Consider the following 20,129-nt stretch of genomic DNA (forward strand, 5'->3'; position numbering starts at 1 on the left):
CACTGTAGCAAGGAAAACACTTCAAAACAATAACACCGCGCTACACCAGACGAAGCGACTGTCACAACCGGTAAAGCGTCAACAACTTACTACGCAGAGGCGCTCAGCACAACCGGTAGCAATAGATACCGCCGATTGTCGAATCACGATGCGACTAACACTGTTACCCTCTGAAGCGACGGAACTCTGACGGGTCGTTAGATAAACAACAGCCTAACTGCTTCCGATAGCTTATCGTGTTCGCTCCCCAGCTATGCTTTAACCAGTTGAGACTGCGTACAAGCCCAGTAGGACCAAGCTACGTTGCAAGTGTCACGATTCTGGTTTCTATGGATTTCGGCCTGTTGGCCCCACGTATATGCTGCCATCACATGTCGAACGAAACATGCTTCCTCTTGGACGAGCTTGAGCCTTTTTTTGACTGGCAAGGGAAAGTCCGAAGAAACGCGACGTGCAAACGCTCACACTGATTTCGATCACCAAAAACTCGTTTCTTCGTTTGGCGATTTTACCATTAAGTTTTAAGCAGTGACCTATGACTTTATTCCACAACGTCATCTTTTTTATTTTTTTTCTATTAGTATGGGCTGTATGTCTTTTTGTCCTGCCTGACTGTCCTGATCAAATGATCGAGCAACATTTCGACTATATGGCACGCATCTTTTTTTTTCACCACGAACTGCAAACACGCCGCTGGGCCACATACATCGAAGCGAAAGCATTTCTCCGAAACGGGGATCCAACATGCGCTGAATAGCTGGCCGAAAATATCCGCGCCCAGAGACGCTGATGAATGGCTTGCTTTTCTCGTTTTCAAGTTACGCACCGGACATTGCGTGGTACACGCATTGACGCAAATCTTTACCCTTTCTCCGATTGTGTGGATTTTATTTTAAGTCGGCTTACGCACCAAATGCGTGGGCCAAGATGCGTGCTTTTGACGTCAGACGTAAACGGCATCTTTGACGCAACGCGCGGTACCCGGTGTTTTGCGTGCGCGTGACATTTTCAAACTAGGCTTAAATTCTTCTCTCAAGCCATTTGTACGCTCCGGGCAACAAACTGTAGAACTCGTTGATCGCGTATTTGCCTAAAATAAGAGACCTTTTGTCTCGCGGACGCTTCTTGTTTACGCAAAGGCGTAACATCCGCGCTGAGCGTAGATTGTTGAACCTCGTTTCCCCATAGGACTACTTGGGTTTAAAACAAATATTTAGACCACTTTTGAGAATAGGTTTGTGTGCAACAAGAGGGCGACCGTGAAAAGAGAGCCAACTTTAATAAAAAAATGTTTGTATCGAGTCCATCTTTGCATCTAAAACCCAAAAATTTTTGTTTTGTTTTTCTACAAGAACTTTTTTTAATGACTACCACACCTCTGGTAAAAAAAAGATCGTTTCACGTACAACCGACCTTTGTAATTCTTAGTTTCAGACGAAATCGGCTGTGAATCATGCATTGTGACGGAACAGAGGGCGATTACTGACGTGCGAACGGCAAATTCGCCGAACTGGCGCAGTGGCTCGGAGGCAAAACATCAATTTCGCCGTTCTGCCGTTTTGATTCGATCATTTCGACCTTGACCGAAGCACATAAATCATAAGCCTTCATACAACCAACGTGTGGTCCACGTTGCCCAGAAAAGAAAATGTGGCGGCTGACCTTTGCGAACATCGTCTTCCGCCACTGTGTTGTCTCGATTAGGAAACACTTGATTGCTTGACGGCTGCCGTAAACGAATAAAAAGGATATCCCCCGATACTTTGCAGGCTGCAAAGCCTTCTATTTGCCACACAATATGGTAAATGCCAGGATAAGCAGACAATCTTTTCAAATCTGACTTGCTTTTAAGAATGGTCACAACATCAAAGCAGAGCTTTAAAACTTGGGTTAAAAAAGTCTACACTAACCGAATTATGTTGGCCAAACCGTCTAATTCATACATTTCCACATTTCTTTCTGCGTTGCAACGCATCATATCTGCGTTGTTCAAAGACTAAATAACTGTCCATAAAACTGTGCTACCTTCCCAATAGCCTTTAGGCCGAGATTCCAACAATACTAAAAACGTATTTGTCAACACGACAGCGCCAACACGCCAACTTTTTTCTCCTGCAAACACCTTTGAACTGAGACCATATCAAACATCACGTCTATAAAAAATAACTGCTATAAATAAATACATTGTAAGTGGAACCACAAAAAAACAGAGCAACCCGAGCAAAGAGAGTAACCCAGCACCACGGAACTGCCCTGGTGATTGGAAGGTTCTGTCTCCATTTGCGTTCCGTCGTAAACCGTAACATGCCTCCGACAAGCACCTGCATTTTCCCGATTGAATAACAGTTTAAATCCCGGCTTGTGGACTTTGACTGCAGGGACGTGCACACAGCGGCATGGTGGCATGTTTGTTCCTTCGTGGGTTAAACATTGCACTGGTGTTCGGGAAAGGAGTTTCTAGAGTATTAGCAACAGACATACCAAATAAACAAACCAAACACATTAAATCAACACCGAAAATGCCCACTTGCACCATTTCAGGCCATGCATACGTAAATAAATCACTTATAAATAAAATCAAACGAAAAGCGCAGATAATATTGATCTCGTGGGGTTTATATTCAAAATGCGCTGATATTTATATGGAAGGTGTATGTTTCATAACTTCACAACTTTGACAAAAACTAAGATTTTAAAAATGTAATACTGGTAGTTTGATTGCCTTGACTAACACTGCTTCAGTCTATCTCTGGTATATGTTCAACAGTCAACTAAAGGAGGTAAATTAACCTATAACGCACGGTCGTGGGAAAGGTCGGATCCGAATCTCCAGGGAACCTCTCGTCCGCAATGGTAGAAGCTAGGGCCGCTAAATGTGCCGCAACGGAAGGAATTAATTTGACTTTCATATACGCGCTGTTCGGCGGTTATTGAAAGGCTGCAAGGGCTTTTACGCACCGCCACCTTTGATCGCTCCCCCTACATGGTCTGACACAAGCTCTCAGGATCATTTTGGTCTCATGCCCGCGGGATTTGCGGTTTTAAAACAAGCTTTATTATAGTATATATTGGAAAGCGAACCTGCTACTTTGTAGACTGAAGCCAATAATGTCAGCCTAATTGAAAAAAGGCTTTTAAGGATTATTTTTCGAGGGCCATGTTCAGGCTGTACACAATGATAGGAAACTACAAAACTTTACTTGAATGTTAAGCACAAAAAAAAGCTCTATGGCTGAATAAAAATAACGACAACCTACAGAACAGATGCTACTCTATGCAAGTACAAGTTTACGAGCCAAAAGCAACATGAAGAACAAATAAATTAAGAAAATATGTTGGTCCGCAACTTAATCCTTATTTTTAAAAAAACTACTGCATCATCACAACAAGACCATAACTGGGGACAGTAACACAAAATTTGATATCAACATACTCTTTCTGAACAAATATGACAAAATGAAAAAGTCGGCTCTACTTCACACAAGTTCCGGCGGAAAACTATACGATTATGATGCGGTAATTAGTCATCGTCTGTTGTGCAGATATCAGTTTGTGGCAAACAAACTATTGGCTATGAAGGAAATTTCGAAAATATTACACAAATTTTCTCTAATTTTCCCATATAGAACGAAAGTAACTGCACAGCAACAAAAATATGTGTGATCTTATTGTGTGATATGAAACATAACACCATGCACAGATCAAGTGTGCTGATCAGGAAACGCATATCCGCCTTACCTGACAAATTATGTCACCTTCACATAACTTTCCTACCGACGGGGATGAACAAGACCAAACACATGTTATCGCCGTACCATTGAATAGGGCAATTGTTGTATGCAACGAACCTCAAGCTGCTAAATCCTATTACGAATTTGTAAGAAGGCTAACCGTAAGATAGTAAGCAGATTACATGATATCCCGAAGAAAACTAAACTTAAATTTCGTACAGACTTAAATTTCGTGCAACTATACAGTAACATTATCTGTAGATGCTCATATTGTTCAACAGGGACAAATACAATGTCGTCGACTTTCGTGTATTTTCAAGGCTTGTATGTCACGAGGTTCAGTCCTACCACGCTCATAACCATGTAACGTGGTATGCTTCGAATAGGTGAACTGGGAAGTCGTACGGACCCAAACGAGTGAAGAAAAGCTCATAAAACTACAAACAACAGTAGGCATGGTTATGCAGCATTCTCCTAAACTACGTATATTCTTGAACATCTTTTGTCAATAACACTACAATCCGCCCTACTAGCCCTTCTCCTTTTCTCGGGAAACATAGTGACACCCCGAGAAGCACTGCAGGTGAAAGTAAAAGGCTCAACGCAACAATTACGATCAGCGGGAAAGGCTCTTCTTACCTTTTTCTCGCAAAACTCCTTAATCCCTTTAATTGCGGTCTTGTGCACCTTGCAAGGTCGCCCTGATTGCTGCCCTGGGCTCGGACGTAAAATTGCTACGCGCCGCTTGTCGTGGCGAGGGCGAAAGGGCGCGGAAGTATGTTTGGGGCCAATTGTGACCATGGAAACCGCACTTGAACATCACCGTAAGCTTTGCCTTTAGGCCCTTGCCAATATGGAGTTTTCAACTTTTCGACAGGGCCCGCGGGGATTTGATGTTAACGCGCATCAAGGCCGATTACTTAGGAGCTCTTGGGTTCCGCTAAATTTTTGTAACTTACAAGCGCGGTTTAAGCAAACTCACTGTGGCAGCTTATCCACGTGAAGCGTACAATTACGCTTAAAACTCCTTCCGTCTAATCTGCATGTTTTGTTCGTTTCTACAGCTCTGTGACTGTCAGAAATATTTGTACGCACGAAGCAAGTCTTGGCAGGTTACACTCAATGTTTAAAACATATCCAAATTAAAACGAACCATTCAACATATTGACCTTGGAAAGCGGTATATACTCAAACAAAAATTCAGAAGTGCGTGGGCGCTGGTATGAGTCACCGACCCTATGTCAGCATGCTCGGGTTGAACAGGTAACGGCGAAGCGAGTTTATCATCATTCAACGTCAAGGGGGTCGTCTACTCGGTAAATTATCTTGCGCTTGCAAGCTATTTAAAATATTCATAAGGGAGATGGGCACCAAAGCTGTTTGAAGGTTGTAGGAACCTTTTTCTACGACAACTGCAAGGCTGAAATACATTGTTGAACCGCCCCCCTAATCCTGTGAGGTCAAAGTTCGGCGAATTGCAACTACTGGCACACAAAACACAGTTCAACTTACAATACCGTTAAAATTAAAACACTTCCGCCAGCTGCTATGTCCCGCCACGTATTTCGCGCAATACTGAAAACAAGGGCATGTTATTGTTTCAGTTTTTTGGCAACAAGAGCTCTGGAACAGACAGCATCGCTGATATTTCTGCAGCAGGATGCCTAGTTGGCATGTTCCGTTACATGTAGGGGGAGATTGCTTTAACTCGTTTTGCTGAGAACTGAACTAGCCTCGGTCTCGACTAGCGGAAAAGGGCAAGAAACACTCTGTAGTTCTGGCGTTTACCGATGTTGAGCACACTTAATTTTTTGTAACTTTGTACCGACTGCTTACTGACCCGCAATTACAATCCATATTATGCCCTCACCTTATAACAGCCTTAACTACTCCAACGAAATAGTTGACATTACAGCAATCCAATACAAAGCTCACTGGGTGTATCGGCACATTTAAGAATACAATAGCCGCGAAATTGGGGCATGATTCGCAACAAAACAAGATCGGTGCCGCACTGACGATCACAGGTTTCTGCTCAGTGCACGACAAACGGCCCTAATCTGATATACTGACTGGTCAGCTTACGTTCAGCTTGAGATAATCGGCGGTGACGGGCAAGCAAAACGCACAGTGGCATCCATGTGGCCCTTCATGTCAAGCGTCAAAATCAGGACCCGAAAACGTTGGTAATGTAACCTTTTTTCTAAGAATGCCAAGTTTAAAGCAAAATACATCAAATGTTAACCAATTCTGCAATAGCATGCGCACATCTGACAGCAATAAACTACAAACCTAATTAACTGCAGCTTTGTGCATTGCAAAAATTATTTACCTCAATATTGTTCATCTGCCCAAATCAACCGCTTTATAACAGTTTAAATGAAGCGTCCGACAGGTCGCGAACCAAAAATAAATCTCATAGACTAATTCTAGCTTTCGAGTGACAACTTCCATTCCGAAAAGACCATTATCCGACGATGACTGACGTCTTCCCTGATGTTTTACGTGTCTGTACCCAAAAAGCCATATGTCTTTTCTTGATCCTGTACATCAAATGTTACATGTGTGGGCGAACGTAACGTTCCGCTATTCGGCTTTACACCGAGCCGTCGTGTTTGTGCTATGTACAAGTTTACCATGTCGACTTGTAATTGCGCGTGATTCTGCAATTATAATCCCATTTTGATGTTGAGCGCTCTTTTATCGTTCTTCGCAGACTGGACTCGTTGTAAAGGCTAATGGACAAATTGCAGCAACACCATTGTACTACAAACGTCCGATTTAAAAGCAAAACTTTAAAACAGTACAATTGCAGCCAATTATGTAAATAAACATACCATGATTTACACGTCTAATTTGAAATCTATACCTTTGTGGCCCACATTTGGCTTAAAATTGTCTCAAAACACTAGCAGCTCTCCTGTGGCACTACGCGCGGCAAGCAAAATGTGCCACCAACAGCGGACACGCGAAATGAACGAATGCCATTTATCAAGATCAGCGGAGCGCGAGTCGTTATCTGATGGCAACGCCATAAGCGCTGGTGCCTGAGAACTTTCACGTAAACTACGAACGTAGTCGTTTGCTTTGCAACCCAACAGATTACCTAGGACCGATTGCTGGGTTTTTGGCCACGGAAACCGCAAAGCTACCGTAAGCTGTAATTATGATGTTTGCTATTACATAAAAAATATGAGTTTTAAAATAACTTAGACTTACAATGATGGACTTGTACTGAATGGAAACAAACAGTCTCTCCCTGTCTTTGTTGCACATAATACCAAGCCACCGGTTTTGAAAGAACGCTCACCACAACAGTATCAACAAAGAGATAACAAAACAACAGTTTAAATCGCGCCAATATTCCAACGTTCCACACTCCATACACAAAGCTGCAAGCTAACACACCAAAACTGCTATTCTAAATAGCTTTATATGCAATGATCACCAAAAACTAACACTTGTATCATATATTCTCTTGCTTGCTAATTGCTTGTCGCTCACAACGACTCCTAACAAAAGGGCTGATTCTACACTAACTCCTTTGGTTGTTACATCACCACCAATTTGTTTGTTCAATTGTTAGGCATTCAATACTGGAAACCACAACCCTGCAACTGCATGCCAGGCGTCCAACAGCAGGAACAATTCGAATTGCATGCGCGTTTCCTCTGGGCCTGTGCGTGGGGCAATCGCGCGCTTTCGTTTCAAGCGCCCTTTTTCGCGTGGCTGCACTGCCGACAGCAATTTGTAACCGTATATCAAGACTGCTGACACCTTTCGAAGTAAACCATTGTTTTGCTTGCATTGCACGCATGAACTATCTGTCAGCTTGCTCCAAAGAGTAAGCCTTAAATAGTCTCTTACACAATCCTAATAATATAAATGGAAACGTATTCCGTACGGAGTTGCAAAAGTTACCATCTAAACGATTTTTTCCAGAAAACTATGTTGAACGTCCAAAGACAGCCTGTTGTCTGATGAAAATACTCACCGTCTGTTCTAAAACAAAGCCGTTCAGAAAAAATATAAGGCCCAAATCGTTGACATAGCACTCGAAAGGAACGAAGGCAAACACAGGCAAAGGCTCGGTACCTGATAATTTTGACAACCATTGATAGACCATTCAAGTTTCGCTGGGCTGCCTCGAACAAATACCTTGTTTCACTGTAAGCTGAAATGTCTCAACCAACCCGCACTGAAACAGCTTGACATTGCGCCTGAAAATTTACCTTGTTACATGGGGCGGCCGGAATGTGGACAAGGGCACTTCGAGCTTTTGTTGCAGCGCTCGTGCAGACGAGAATAAAGTGTTTCGGGGCCCGGGTCGAGCTCTTCAATTCTCAAAGGGGGTGCTACAGCGGATTTGACATCGTTAAAAATCGCATCCGAAGTGCAACCATGAAAGGAAAACTAGCGCATTAACCCAGCTTTATTCAAAACACTCCACTGGAATGGAATGCAGACAATTTGATACGGCTCTTCAAATACATGTTCCCTGCTGAGTAAATCAACAGTAATGTTTGATCCCATTTTCCAAGGCCGTTTCCGTGACGACCAACCTGCGACAGAATTTCGAGTGGTGTTCTAAATGTGGGATGAAGCCAGATGCTGAATGTCGACTGTTTTTAGTTAAATCTAATTAGAAAAATGTTAAAAAGGATGAAAATGACTGTCCGTTTTATCACCAAATAAAATATTTTGTTTCTTCAATACATTTTGGCATGAAAACTCGCTAAAAACAATTGCAAACATAACTAAAAACTATACCTTTGCCATAAAAATACCACGCAACCTGATTCTATAACAAATCAAAAGCTTCTTCCGGCACCAATGCAGAATAAAATCCATGCATTACACATAACCGCACAAAAAATCTTAGGTCCGCAGTGGAGATGTGTTGCTTTTGTACAAAAGGTATAACATGGGAAAAACAAATAGTTGAAACCGAACATCATTCAGACTGGATTGAAGTTATTTGTGGCATGCGCAAACAAACTAAAGACGTTACATTTGCGTGTTTTTTATGGATCGACCGCTTTCAATAGACCTATGGGCACGAATGTTTGAAGTTGTTTTGTACGAAAAAACATTGTTGTTATCTCTGGCGATACTTAGCACAAAAAATAGTAACATGAGATAGTCAGGTCAGGGAACAAGTAAAACGCGTTGGACATGGTCAAATTTTTGCTTTAAAAATAAGTAAATACTATTTCTATGTTGCCTTACATCATTTTTGCAGCAGGTTGGCAACTTTTCATGTCACGTTCTCGTTTCCTGAGTTGGTCGTCTGTACTTGTTTAATAACAAATCGCGAAAACACTTTGAAACGGTCAGAGGTCGCAAGATTTCTACGGCATCATTCTTTCAGGTCAAAATAAAATGTATGTATACGTTCTTTTTGTATGGAAGTCATCGACTAGCTGCTGGTACTGTAGTTGTAGTTAATACATTTCCCCTTTTTCTAGTGTTTCGCTCTGTTACGCTTGAATGATCCTGTAAGCTTGGCTGTCCTGTCAGCTTGCAGTTTGAAGCTGTGTTGCTCTGTAAATTTGTTGCGAGTCGTTTTAATGCAAACAATCCATGCTATAATAGCGCATCGTTAACTAAAAACTTTTTGGTATGCTTAATGCAGGCTGGACTTAAGGCATTTGGGAGATTTTTACTGAAAAAAAAAACACTATACAAGTGTAAGACAGCACTGTGGCTCTGTCGACATTTTACCGCAGGCCATGAATAGTTTATACAGTACACGCGATTAGAGAGTTGCACGCATTGATGAAACTTGCGTCGAATTGAAGCTAGCCGTGCAGAAATTTTGTTACTTGGTAATGCTCATGAATGTTGAACAGGTACACAGGTACAGTTTGTTGCTTCTGCAGGTGATAAAACTATGGTTTGTTTGAAACATGTGTTGCTGATCTGATATTACCTATTGGTTAATTTAGTTTGTAATTTTAAACGCGCCGCAGCCTATTCTCTAGACCGCTTACGCAAACTTGGCTCAGTGCCGTAAAAGCAGATATTGCACTAACATTGCATTTCTCCTTTTCCTTTCAGATAACCACTCAGCTTTAGATAACTATGACAGACCGCGAATGGACATTGGACGAATGGGATGAGTGGTGGAGAAAGACAGGGGAACGTCCTGATGAAGAAAATATTGATAGTGAGCACCACCACCACGGGGAAGAAGCAGCAGAAGATGATCCGTACGCTCCAGCTGTGAGCAAAATGCTGATGAAGCATCGGAAGCTTTGCTTCGGAGAGGGAGAGAGCAAACGGGTTTTCCTGACGTTTTGCGGCAATTCATTGGACTTAAAATGGCTAAGTGAGGAGGGCCAGGTGGTAGTGGGCAATGATTGCTCCCGCTTTGCCCTTGAGGGATTCATGAAAGAGCATAAATTCGATTACGAGGAAACTGAGGCTGGGGAATTTAAGGTGAACGTCTATAAATTCCTTTGAATACCGACTGAAATTAATTTTTTCAGGTTTACAAAGCCAAAAACACTGAGCTTGGTCTGTTCGCCGGCAACTTCTACAAACTAACGCCCGATTTGTGCGGGGGGAAGTTCGACGCAATTTGGGACACTGGATCATTTCAGTCGGCGGCCATTTCGGAACGCAAAACCTATGCCCGTGCAGTGGCCGCTTTAATGAAACCCGACGCCAACTACATTCTTAGCGTCGTGAATTTCAAGGATCTTCGCACGTGGAAAGGACCTCCCTATACAATAACGGATGAAATTATCAAGGAGACGTTCGGTGACGCTATGACATGGAAACAGATAGATGAGGCACCGTTTGCTGATTATGTCGAGCGCATAGTTTTGTTGCGTTTGAAAGAATAGTGATTGTGTGTAACAGATTGTAAACATTACATTAGACTATAGCCAACAAAGAACATGGTAACTTATCTGCGTCAAATATTCTACCTAATTGCTTTGATTTCTATTAGAGCGAACATTGCGATTTCTGTTAGAAAGAAAACTGTTTTACGCAACTCTAATATGTTACTGTGATACAATATCCAGCAAAAAATGTCTGATTTTAGTATGTGGTCAACTATCAGGAGTGTATATATTTTGTATTTCGTTTGTTCTTAACCTAATATTTCAGCGATATTTTATTAACTCTTCACGTTCAATTGTCATTGCATGTTTCGCATGTAACTGTGCGGTGTGTAACCCTCATTGTTCACTGATGATGTCCAATACAATTTCCTAACTTAAAACGTATCAGCGAACTCTGTTGAAAATATCATACTTCGTTTTGGGCAATGTAGAACTGGACATGTTTCTTGAATCAGTGATGCGTGACGAAAATAAACAGGCGGGATTCAATCAATGGCGAAAAAACGTCCCGAGGGGACAATGCTTACTGCTGGTTGGCATACATGAGCGTTGTTGCTTTACTGCGACTTTTTGTAAAGTGCAAGCATAACGTTTAGGCCTGTTCAAACTGCTGTTGTCAAGTTAATGATTACCCTGATCACAAGCAACTTATCCAGCACACTTTGGCGAATGTGCTGTAGTGGTTTTTGTCTGCTAACGTAGGAATTGGAAGGTATTGGAGGAGCAAAAATAACCTGTTGCTAAGCCACACGTGGCATTTTTCATGTTGCAGCATCTTTTTGCTGCATTGTTTTGCCATATTGCTACGTCGACGTAACTTGAATGTCCTCTCGCAAATTGTTGACAGGAAATCAGAAATAGTACCACAACTCGAAGTTGCCTTTGTGAACCCATGCCTGGTCCCGAATGTTTATAGACTGCTCGAGTATATATCTAAAAATGAGAAGTTCGACTAGTAGACGAATGACTAAAGACAATACCACAAGGCAACCTATATTGAAATGTACGCGTTGTAAACTCTTCAATTAAGTGATTGTTATTGTTTCGAATTAATTGTCGTGTTGTGTAAATAGTACGCAAATATATCTAAAAGGGCAGTATGTCATTGGTTTCCCTACGACGTGATAGTCGTCATAGTGCACGATTGCATCCTAAAGGGCATTATATGTACGCACAACAAGAGGTTACCATGCATACATTGCGACATTACGGGCACAACGCGAGCTTTAAACTGGCACAATACTTTCTAGTGTGATTCATGTGTCTCGGTGGTTAGTTTTTCTTGTATATTTTTTTAACAATTTAGCTTGATTTTTTGTTCAGGTTTGTAAATCACTAGCAATGATCGTCGACTGGCTGTTTTCAATGTTTAACAGTGGGTCGGGATACATTTCAACTCTTTTAGCGGCCGATATCTTGTTACTTGTTGTTCCAACGTACATCCTAGCCGGGTTAGTTTACTCTGCCTTTAAGATTTACCGAGAGAATGTGGAAATCTCCTCTCGGGCTTGGACGCCGCCCAGACATCCGATTTTAGGCCATTTGGCCATGTTTTCGCCGGATGAGCGAGGCATGAATACCCGAATGTCGTACGTCACCAAATTTCGTGGAATGACGGTAACCTGGATGGGATTCCTCAAAGTTTTTGTTGAACCAAACAGCCCTCAAACTCTCGCGACAGCACTTCAAAGTTTTACTCCAAAAAACGACTTCATGTATCGGTTTTTGAGACCCTGGATCGGCGACGGCTTGCTAACATCATCAGGAGAAAAGTGGAAACGACATCGTAGGCTTTTAACGCATGCGTTTCATTTCGATATCCTGAAGTCCTACATAAAGGTGTACGAGCAAAGTGTCTCTGTTTTGGTTGATAAGTGGTCCAAACGTTGCGAAAATGATATGTTCGACGTTTGTTCTGACGTCACACGAATGACGTTGGATGTCATGCTTCAGTGCGCAATGTCTGCGGACACCAATTGTCAGATGGATTCAGATAACAAATACGTCCTCGCTGTCCACGACATTACCGACATAATTGTAGAACGTTTTCACCGGCTGGAGTTTCACGTTGATTGGTTGTTTCGTCTGAGCCCCACAGGCAGAAGGTTCCAGAAGGCAATTGACTTTGTGCACATGGAAGCAGAAAGACTTATTAAAGAACGAAGGGAAACTTTGACGAAGCAAAGGGAGGATGGCGTTTTGAACGAAGGAGACAGCGAGGAATGTGAATCGGGTATTAGGAAACGAAAACGCCTGGACTTTATTGACATTCTTCTTCGTTCAAAGGACGATGAAGGAAAAGGTCTGAACGACGCCGAAATTAGAGATGAAGTTGACACATTCTTGTTCGAGGGACACGACACGACATCGAGCGCCATCTCGTGGATCTTGTACAACATAGCGCGTCATCCAGATCACCAGAAAAAATGTCGTGACGAGATTAGGTCTGTCATGGGCGACAGAAGGCACCTCGAGTTTAGCGACCTGAGCAAATTGGAATATCTCACCATGTGTATCAAAGAGAGTATGAGAATTCACACGCCTGTGCTTTCCATTGGAAGAACCACGACCGAAAAGATGACCTTCATTGACCCCAACACTCCAAATGGAAAACTGGACATCGGTCCGAATACCTCCCTTTTGATGAACCTCTGGTCTATGCACCGCAATCCATGGGTGTGGGCTAATCCAGAGGAGTACGACCCCAATCGATTTTCTCCCGAAAACGTGGCCAAGATGCATCCGATGGCATTTGTGGCTTTTTCGGCTGGCCCACGCAACTGCATAGGGAAGAATTTCGCGATGAACGAGATAAAAGTTACAATCTCCACAATATTGCGCAAGTTCGAGCTTTACGTGGATGAGGAAACACCAAAACCGAAGATGATTCATCGCCTTGTTCTGCGCTCTGAAAATGGAATTTACATTAAGATTCGAAATTTAAATTAGAGCTTCGTGAAATAAAGATACGTATGTACAGTGTATAATTTGTGTCAGATCTTTTTTGGTGGTTTCGTCATAGAATACTGTTTTAGTATTCTATGGTTTCGTGCTTCACAGTAACTTGTACAAAAGTGACCAAAATTTTAAATGACCTTTTATTTTGTGGTTCTAAAAACAAGTAGGAATGGAAAATGCATTGTCTTCTCTCATGCTTGGTAAAGTCAGCTGAGTTTTCAATTTTGCAGCTTACCTTGATAAACATAGCCTACATTCCATTTTATACATGTTTTTAATTTCAGTAGCGGTTTAAAATACTTGCCGTAAATAAATAACAATCCGCTACGCCTTAGCAAAAACTAGTTTAAAACATGTTGTCTTCAAAGGAAAATAAATTCGTTTAAATTCCGATCAGATTTGGGTACTTATCTGATTTTTGACAACACACAGAAACAACTAAAAATGGGAAACTATTTTTTAAGAATGAAAGCTTATGTCTCATCCGAAATCACTGTAGGTAGAATGTAGAAAGCTTGAAGATCGTTGGGCGTGTATTTTGTGTTTGTTTATTTTGTAAGTTTTGCATTTAACGTTAATTAGTTAATACTCAATTTATTTCACGCTTAAAATGGAGAAACGTGCACATCTTCAGTATTGAAAATGGCAATCTGAGCTAAGTAAATGTTATGTGGAAAAATGTTAAACATGTTTATTGTAGTTTTTTGAAGCTGCTGCTAAAAACGTAATTAATATGTCATTTACTATGATTTCAAATTGCTTTATTGTGATATCAAGGGTGGTGAATATTTTCCTGGTAATGTGCACTTAAGATTTGAAACAGCCCATGCATTATGTCAATCGATTTAGCATCGCAAATGGTCAAAGGGAAGGTAACCTACGGTGGACATGTTTTCCCTATTCATTTTGAACCCACTATACAATTTACAGACCTGAGATCAAAGGTAAGTGTTTTTTACTGCTAAATGTGTTTGTCAGTTTCAGGCAAATTTAATTAGTTAAAATGTTGATAGTTATACAATGGAATGTGGTACCAATATGTATGTTTCTACAGTTTCAAGCAGGTTGCAATCTATCAGATGCGCAAGTGTTCACCATTAAGTGGATTGATGATGAAGGGGACCCTTGTACAATCACGTCACAGGTCTGCTTTAAACTGAGATATTATCATGTGTCCACAGTTATGAAAAATCACTTGATTACTGCAAACATATTTATAATACTTCTGTAATTTAATGCCTACAATACCAATGTACAATGAAATCAATAAGCAAGTCGTCACTGGATGACATGTGCGTCAGATAATTTCACCGAAAAGGAAAAATAAGTGTGAATATCTAAAATATTTGTGTTTAGCTGGAGCTATCGGAAGCAATTCGATTATATGAGATAAATGGTGAAGATGCACTTTTGTTTCATGTCTTTCCTGGCATACCGACTGAACCAGGCATGCTCTGTCCTGGTGAACACAAAATATACAGGTTGGGATTCATTTAAATATAAGTATTATAAAGATATGCTTTAAGTGTTTACATAACTTGGTGACACATTCTAATGCTCATGTGCATAAAGTAGGATGTGTATGCATACTGACTCTTTGCCATTTTTCATGGTTTGAACTGATATAATTAGAGTCTAATAATTGTATATGCCTTTAGACGCGGTGCAAGAAGATGGTACAAACTCAAAAGAAAACTAAAACGCTTCAAAAAACGACCGAGAATACCAATTTATCCAATCCCTGAACATCTGGAGAGGCCAGAAACGAAAGTAATTACCTAGAAAACTGCTGGTGTATTTCTTTATTGTTTTTGCACTATTTATTTAAATTATATGATATGTGTATTAAAACACGGATTAACATCAATCATGTTTTGGAAAATGTATGTGAACTTCTACTAAATTTTCATGTCTTATATTGTTCCTTTGTTTTTATAGCATGACGGACCCCCTTCACCAACCCCAGGGTTTGGTTTAAATGATTTTGACATGGTCAAAGTTATTGGCAGAGGAAGTTATGCAAAAGTGTTGCTTGTTAAACTGAAAACCACCCAGAAGCCGTATGCCATGAAGGTCAGTTGCCTCCCTTACTATCAGATACATAACATACATTCCCACCAGTGGTAACAGAGGGAGTTGCTTACTGTAGCTATTTACCCATTGTCTGCTATTTGTATGTGCACCATTTTTAGATAAGAATAAAGTGTTTAACAAATGGGTGTAACAAAAATTGTTGTATAAAATGATTTGACTGCAAGCTTCATTTTTTTGATTTCATTTTATCAAACTACTCATTATATTTGTAAATATATATATACAATATATATATACACGTTTATTACATTTATCATGAAGTGGCATAAACTGATGCCAGCCTACCTAATTACAGTGTGTAGTGACTTGATTAAGTGTTTAATTTGTACTGGGTTCAACAGGTTATAAAGAAGGAACTTGTTCAAGATGAAGAGGACATTGATTGGGTTCAAACAGAGAAACACGTTTTTGAGACTGCTTCAAATTATCCTTTCCTTGTGGGACTTCACTCTTGTTTTCAGGTCAGTAACAGATAAGGTTTTTAAATTGTTGTGTAGTGTGTTTGTAGTTCTGCAAATATGACATTTGCATAGTTATGTGCTTGTACAATAAACCTCTAAACAACTGTTATCGGAGTGTAGTTGTTTTGTTTGACTGCTAAAAGTCTGTTTTGTGTGTAAAAATGTTTTTCAATGTAAAGAGTCTGTTGATGTGGGTTTCATCCATTTGTGTATGTTAAGTTTGTTCCTTAAGCAAACACTACCATGTTGCGTGATGGATAAAAGAATTCATGTAAATATACATGTATTGCTATTTTTTACTGTTGCTTGTTTTTTGTGCAGACACCTGCACGATTGTTTTTTGTGATCGAGTATGTAAGTGGAGGCGATCTTATGTTCCACATGCAACGTCAACGCAAGTTGCCAGAGGAACATGCAAGGTTAAACATATGATTGTGTATTTATGTATAGATATAAAATGTATAAATGGACCATTGTAATAGTCTTGTGTTGGTGGTGGAGCTTGAGTGCTTGCAATACTTGGAAAAACATTGTCTTCCTGTTAATTTCTGATTATTAATTACTCGCAAATTGCTACTAACAACAAATGCGATGTGGCAAAGGTTAGTAAAACAGGCAGCAGTTTTTCTTAACTTTGCAAGACCAACTTTTTTGGGGTATTTATTTGTATTGTTGGGTATATGAAACTAACCAGACCACATTCAATAAGGGTTTGTGTTGAACAGGTTTTATGCTGCCGAAATCATCCTTGCTTTGCATTTTCTCCACGAGAAAGGAATCATATATCGTGATCTGAAACTTGACAATGTGCTTCTTGATAGTGAGGGTCACATTAAACTTACTGATTATGGCATGTGTAAGGTAGGTACATTAACTTGAGGAAGCATTTGTTTTGTAAACAAACATCGTCAGTCGAAAAATTATGAATGTTACTGTAAACATTATTATATAAGTATTACAGTTATTTACTGATATTCATATACATTTTTACCTTTTAAAAACTATTTGGGATAAAATGAAACTTTATTCTTTTATTCTTACACCTTTTTAGGATAAAACACAAATTTTTATTCTATTAATTTATGAACATTCTAAACCTTTGTGTTCGTCATAATTCATCAACAGGAAGGGATCAGGAAAGGTGACACCACAGCTACCTTCTGTGGGACGCCCAACTACATTGCTCCTGAGATATTGAGAGGGGAAGACTATGACTTCTCAGTTGACTGGTGGGCTCTTGGTGTTCTTATGTTTGAAATGATGGCCGGGAGAAGTCCTTTCGATGTTGTTGGAATGACTGATAACCCGGAACAAAATACAGAAGATTATTTGTTTCAGGTGAAAGACTGATCAGTCAAATATTAACAGAAATCCTGAGTTTTGTTTCTTGGAAGCATTTTTATTGCCAGCGTTATGTTTGCTTACTACTTAACAACTGTTCCTGCAAGGAAATAAAACTTTCTAGTGTTAGACAACCCACTTTGCCTGTTGTTTGTTTTAAAATTGAGCAGTGTTACAACCCCCACAAAATGGTTATGCAGCTTTGTTTTGTGTTTCCTTTAAAGTTCTCTAACCTAAATTTTATCATAACCTTTTCAATTTGATGATGCATTATTCTGTTTCCAAAATCATGGTTTCCTGTAGTCATAATAATTGTTTCTCTCTGTATTATTCTGTTGTTTAGTTTTTGTGAATTATTTTAAATTGGAACTTTCTGTTATGAATATCATTCTTTGCTTAATTTGTAGACATACAATAAAGTTATACTTTTGCAGGTTATTTTGGAGAAAGTAATCCGTATTCCTCGTTCACTTTCAGTGAAAGCTTCGTCAGTGCTAAAAGGTTTCCTTAACAAAGTGCCTCAGGTTGGTGTTGTGTTGATGTAAAATTTTGTTAGATGCATACAGATGGCTGTTTTAACATATAATGTCTCATTGGTGCAGCTTAATGTGACTATGGACAGTATTGCTGGCCAAACAAAGACTTCCACTTTGTGTTGTGACTATTAGTAATATTGTTATGTTGATCTTACAGGATCGCCTGGGTTGTCATCCTGAGGGTGGCTTTAAAGATATTTTAGAACATCAGTTCTTTAGAGCAATTGATTGGGACCAACTTCACGCAAAACAGGTAGGCAGTTGAACCATGACTACTAATTTGGGTCGAGAAGCAATCTTGTGAAGCAAATTTTATTATTTTGCAAAGGTTGTTCCGCCGTACAAACCCAACATAGAGGATGAACATGGGTTGGATAACTTTGACAAGCAATTTACCCAGGTGGGTTGGGCTGTAAATTTGGACTGTGATGCCGAAATTTGATTTTGTAGTCCAGTAACAGGCAATGATTTGATAAAAATTTATACATATGAGATGAAACTTGCTGCACAAAATAATTCAATCTTTTTTTTGAAATTATAGCCACCTAAAATCATAAAAGATATTCCGTATAAAAATGAAAAACGATGTATAATACATTGTTTTACTGCTATTTTTTGTCATATGTTATCTTGACATTTTAGTTGTTAATTACTAGTTAATATTTTCTTGTGTTCTACACTCTGTCAGTACTGTTTAACGTCCATTTATGTCATGTTTATGTAGGAACCAGTACAACTGACACCAGATGACACACAAGTAATTTTGAAAATCGACCAATCAGATTTTGAAGGGTTTGAGTACATCAATCCCCTACTCATGACCAGCGAAGACGTTGTTTAGCAACAAACTGAAGTTAAACTTAAAATTCATCCAAATACTTTGAGCCTTTAATCATGGCATGATGTCCTCAAATTGTTGGATTTCGTCAATCAGTTTTGAAACAAGGCAGTTGGAGTGTTTGGGACGTCAGTTCATTCAAAACTTTAAATAGTGCAGTGTCAAAGCCCTTCTTGAACACTTTCCAATCATTCTTTTTCTTCCAAACACCACCTCAACGTTAAACCTCACATCTTGATTGGCTATATGTAAATCATCCACTATGAAAGATGTGCAAGTGACAATTCCATGATATTACACTTGCAGTATTAGGCTTTTATTTGTATCACCTTTTTTCCTGTCTGGGCGTACAGGTACTCGATCTGAAGGATCAATGGAGAATCAACTGCGTTGATTTGAAGTAAAGACCAATATCCACCCAGCATAGTTCTTTACATGAAAAGCAATTGTTGTCACACTTTTGGTGCAACTGGTTATCCAAGATCAAACTTTGGCACTTCTTTGAAGTCCAGTTAGGCCAGTTCTGTCCTTGATTTTGGGGCCAATCACATCTTATCATTGTAAACCAATGCACAATGAGTTACCTATTCAGTCAGTATCATTGTGAAGCTGCTTTCGCTAATTTTTTCCATTTCTAACCGGGTACCTTCGCCTCCTCAATATCTAGTTACTGCTGGATGTTGGAGTATTTTCCTCGTTTATATTTGTAGGTACTTGTGCTGAAACAAATTTTACTCCCCGTTATTTTGATAATGAAATTTCCAGTGGTGCCTTTTGCAAAGTCTGTCTCTATTTATCGTCGCTACTCACTTTGTTATTTCATAAACAAACAGAGAGCTGATGCTTCTTTTTTACTTGCAACTTTTCGCTTGATCATGGCAAGGCAAAAACTTTTTATTGTGAGTCGGACGCTGGTGCTTTTGTCGTTGGCTACTCATGGTTTTATTTCTGCCGTTACAGAACAAACTGATGTTATTTTCTGGAATATGGCTAGGGTACCGTTTACAACACTGATTTAAGCCATGGCTAACCTTGCTTGCTTTTAGAGTTTATAATCCACCATGACTCCTAGTATAACCAGTAAGTCAATTTTTAAATCTGCAGTGTTTTTTCATGAATCATCAAGCCACTGACCACTTTTTTTGTAACCATTGCAACACTTTTTCCAACTTATCTGCCCCCTTTCAGTTTGCTTTTGTTTTTTTTCAATTTTTAGCGAATATTAGTCTAGTGTGTTTCATATATTCCTTTCCGATAAAAAGCACGCTATATTAACACAAATCTTTGAGCAAATACAATCATGTATTCGCCGTTTT

The 20,129-nt window shown here is 39.8% G+C and overlaps 2 protein-coding genes and 1 pseudogene across 4 annotated transcripts; all 3 read left to right on the forward strand.

Annotated features, from left to right (window-relative positions):
• Positions 1 to 8,985: 8,985 nt before the first annotated feature.
• On the forward strand, positions 8,986 to 11,061 carry LOC145911498 (thiopurine S-methyltransferase-like). Of its 3 annotated transcripts, none has more exons than XM_082998869.1 (3): positions 8,986 to 9,115; positions 9,792 to 10,172; positions 10,223 to 11,061. In XM_082998869.1, the coding sequence occupies exons 2-3, from the start codon at positions 9,816 to 9,818 to the stop codon at positions 10,580 to 10,582; spliced, it is 717 nt and encodes a 238-aa protein (XP_082854995.1). In that variant the 5' UTR covers positions 8,986 to 9,115; positions 9,792 to 9,815; the 3' UTR covers positions 10,583 to 11,061. The 3 variants fall into 3 exon arrangements, with proteins under 3 accessions (XP_082854995.1, XP_082854996.1, XP_082854994.1); XM_082998870.1 differs by lacking the exon at positions 8,986 to 9,115 and adding an exon at positions 9,274 to 9,583; XM_082998868.1 differs by lacking the exon at positions 8,986 to 9,115 and adding an exon at positions 9,275 to 9,591.
• An 865-nt stretch (positions 11,062 to 11,926) lies between these two features.
• On the forward strand, positions 11,927 to 13,534 carry LOC145910846 (cytochrome P450 4F4 pseudogene; annotated as a pseudogene).
• Positions 13,535 to 14,323: 789 nt separating this feature from the next.
• LOC145910131 (protein kinase C iota type-like) lies at positions 14,324 to 20,127 on the forward strand. Its single transcript, XM_082997155.1, has 13 exons — positions 14,324 to 14,487; positions 14,598 to 14,687; positions 14,900 to 15,024; positions 15,202 to 15,313; positions 15,482 to 15,616; positions 15,979 to 16,098; positions 16,420 to 16,517; positions 16,824 to 16,959; positions 17,224 to 17,436; positions 17,874 to 17,963; positions 18,133 to 18,228; positions 18,304 to 18,375; positions 18,700 to 20,127. The coding sequence occupies exons 1-13, from the start codon at positions 14,377 to 14,379 to the stop codon at positions 18,814 to 18,816; spliced, it is 1,515 nt and encodes a 504-aa protein (XP_082853281.1). The 5' UTR covers positions 14,324 to 14,376; the 3' UTR covers positions 18,817 to 20,127.
• Positions 20,128 to 20,129: the final 2 nt, after the last annotated feature.

Source organism: Ascidia mentula, chromosome 8 (genome assembly GCF_947561715.1).
Source record: "Ascidia mentula chromosome 8, kaAscMent1.1, whole genome shotgun sequence".
Lineage (NCBI taxonomy): Eukaryota > Metazoa > Chordata > Ascidiacea > Phlebobranchia > Ascidiidae > Ascidia > Ascidia mentula.

Bases quoted from the DNA above. Each gene is read 5' to 3' on its own strand.
- LOC145911498 (XM_082998869.1), top strand. From the start codon at position 9,816: ATGACAGACCGCGAATGGACATTGGACGAATGGGATGAGTGGTGGAGA. The intron at 10,173-10,222 runs GTGAACGTCTAT...TAATTTTTTCAG, and splicing joins CTGAGGCTGGGGAATTTAAG to GTTTACAAAGCCAAAAACAC.
- LOC145910131 (XM_082997155.1), top strand. From the start codon at position 14,377: ATGTCAATCGATTTAGCATCGCAAATGGTCAAAGGGAAGGTAACCTAC. The intron at 15,617-15,978 runs GTCAGTTGCCTC...TGGGTTCAACAG, and splicing joins AGAAGCCGTATGCCATGAAG to GTTATAAAGAAGGAACTTGT. The intron at 17,437-17,873 runs GTGAAAGACTGA...ATACTTTTGCAG, and splicing joins CAGAAGATTATTTGTTTCAG to GTTATTTTGGAGAAAGTAAT.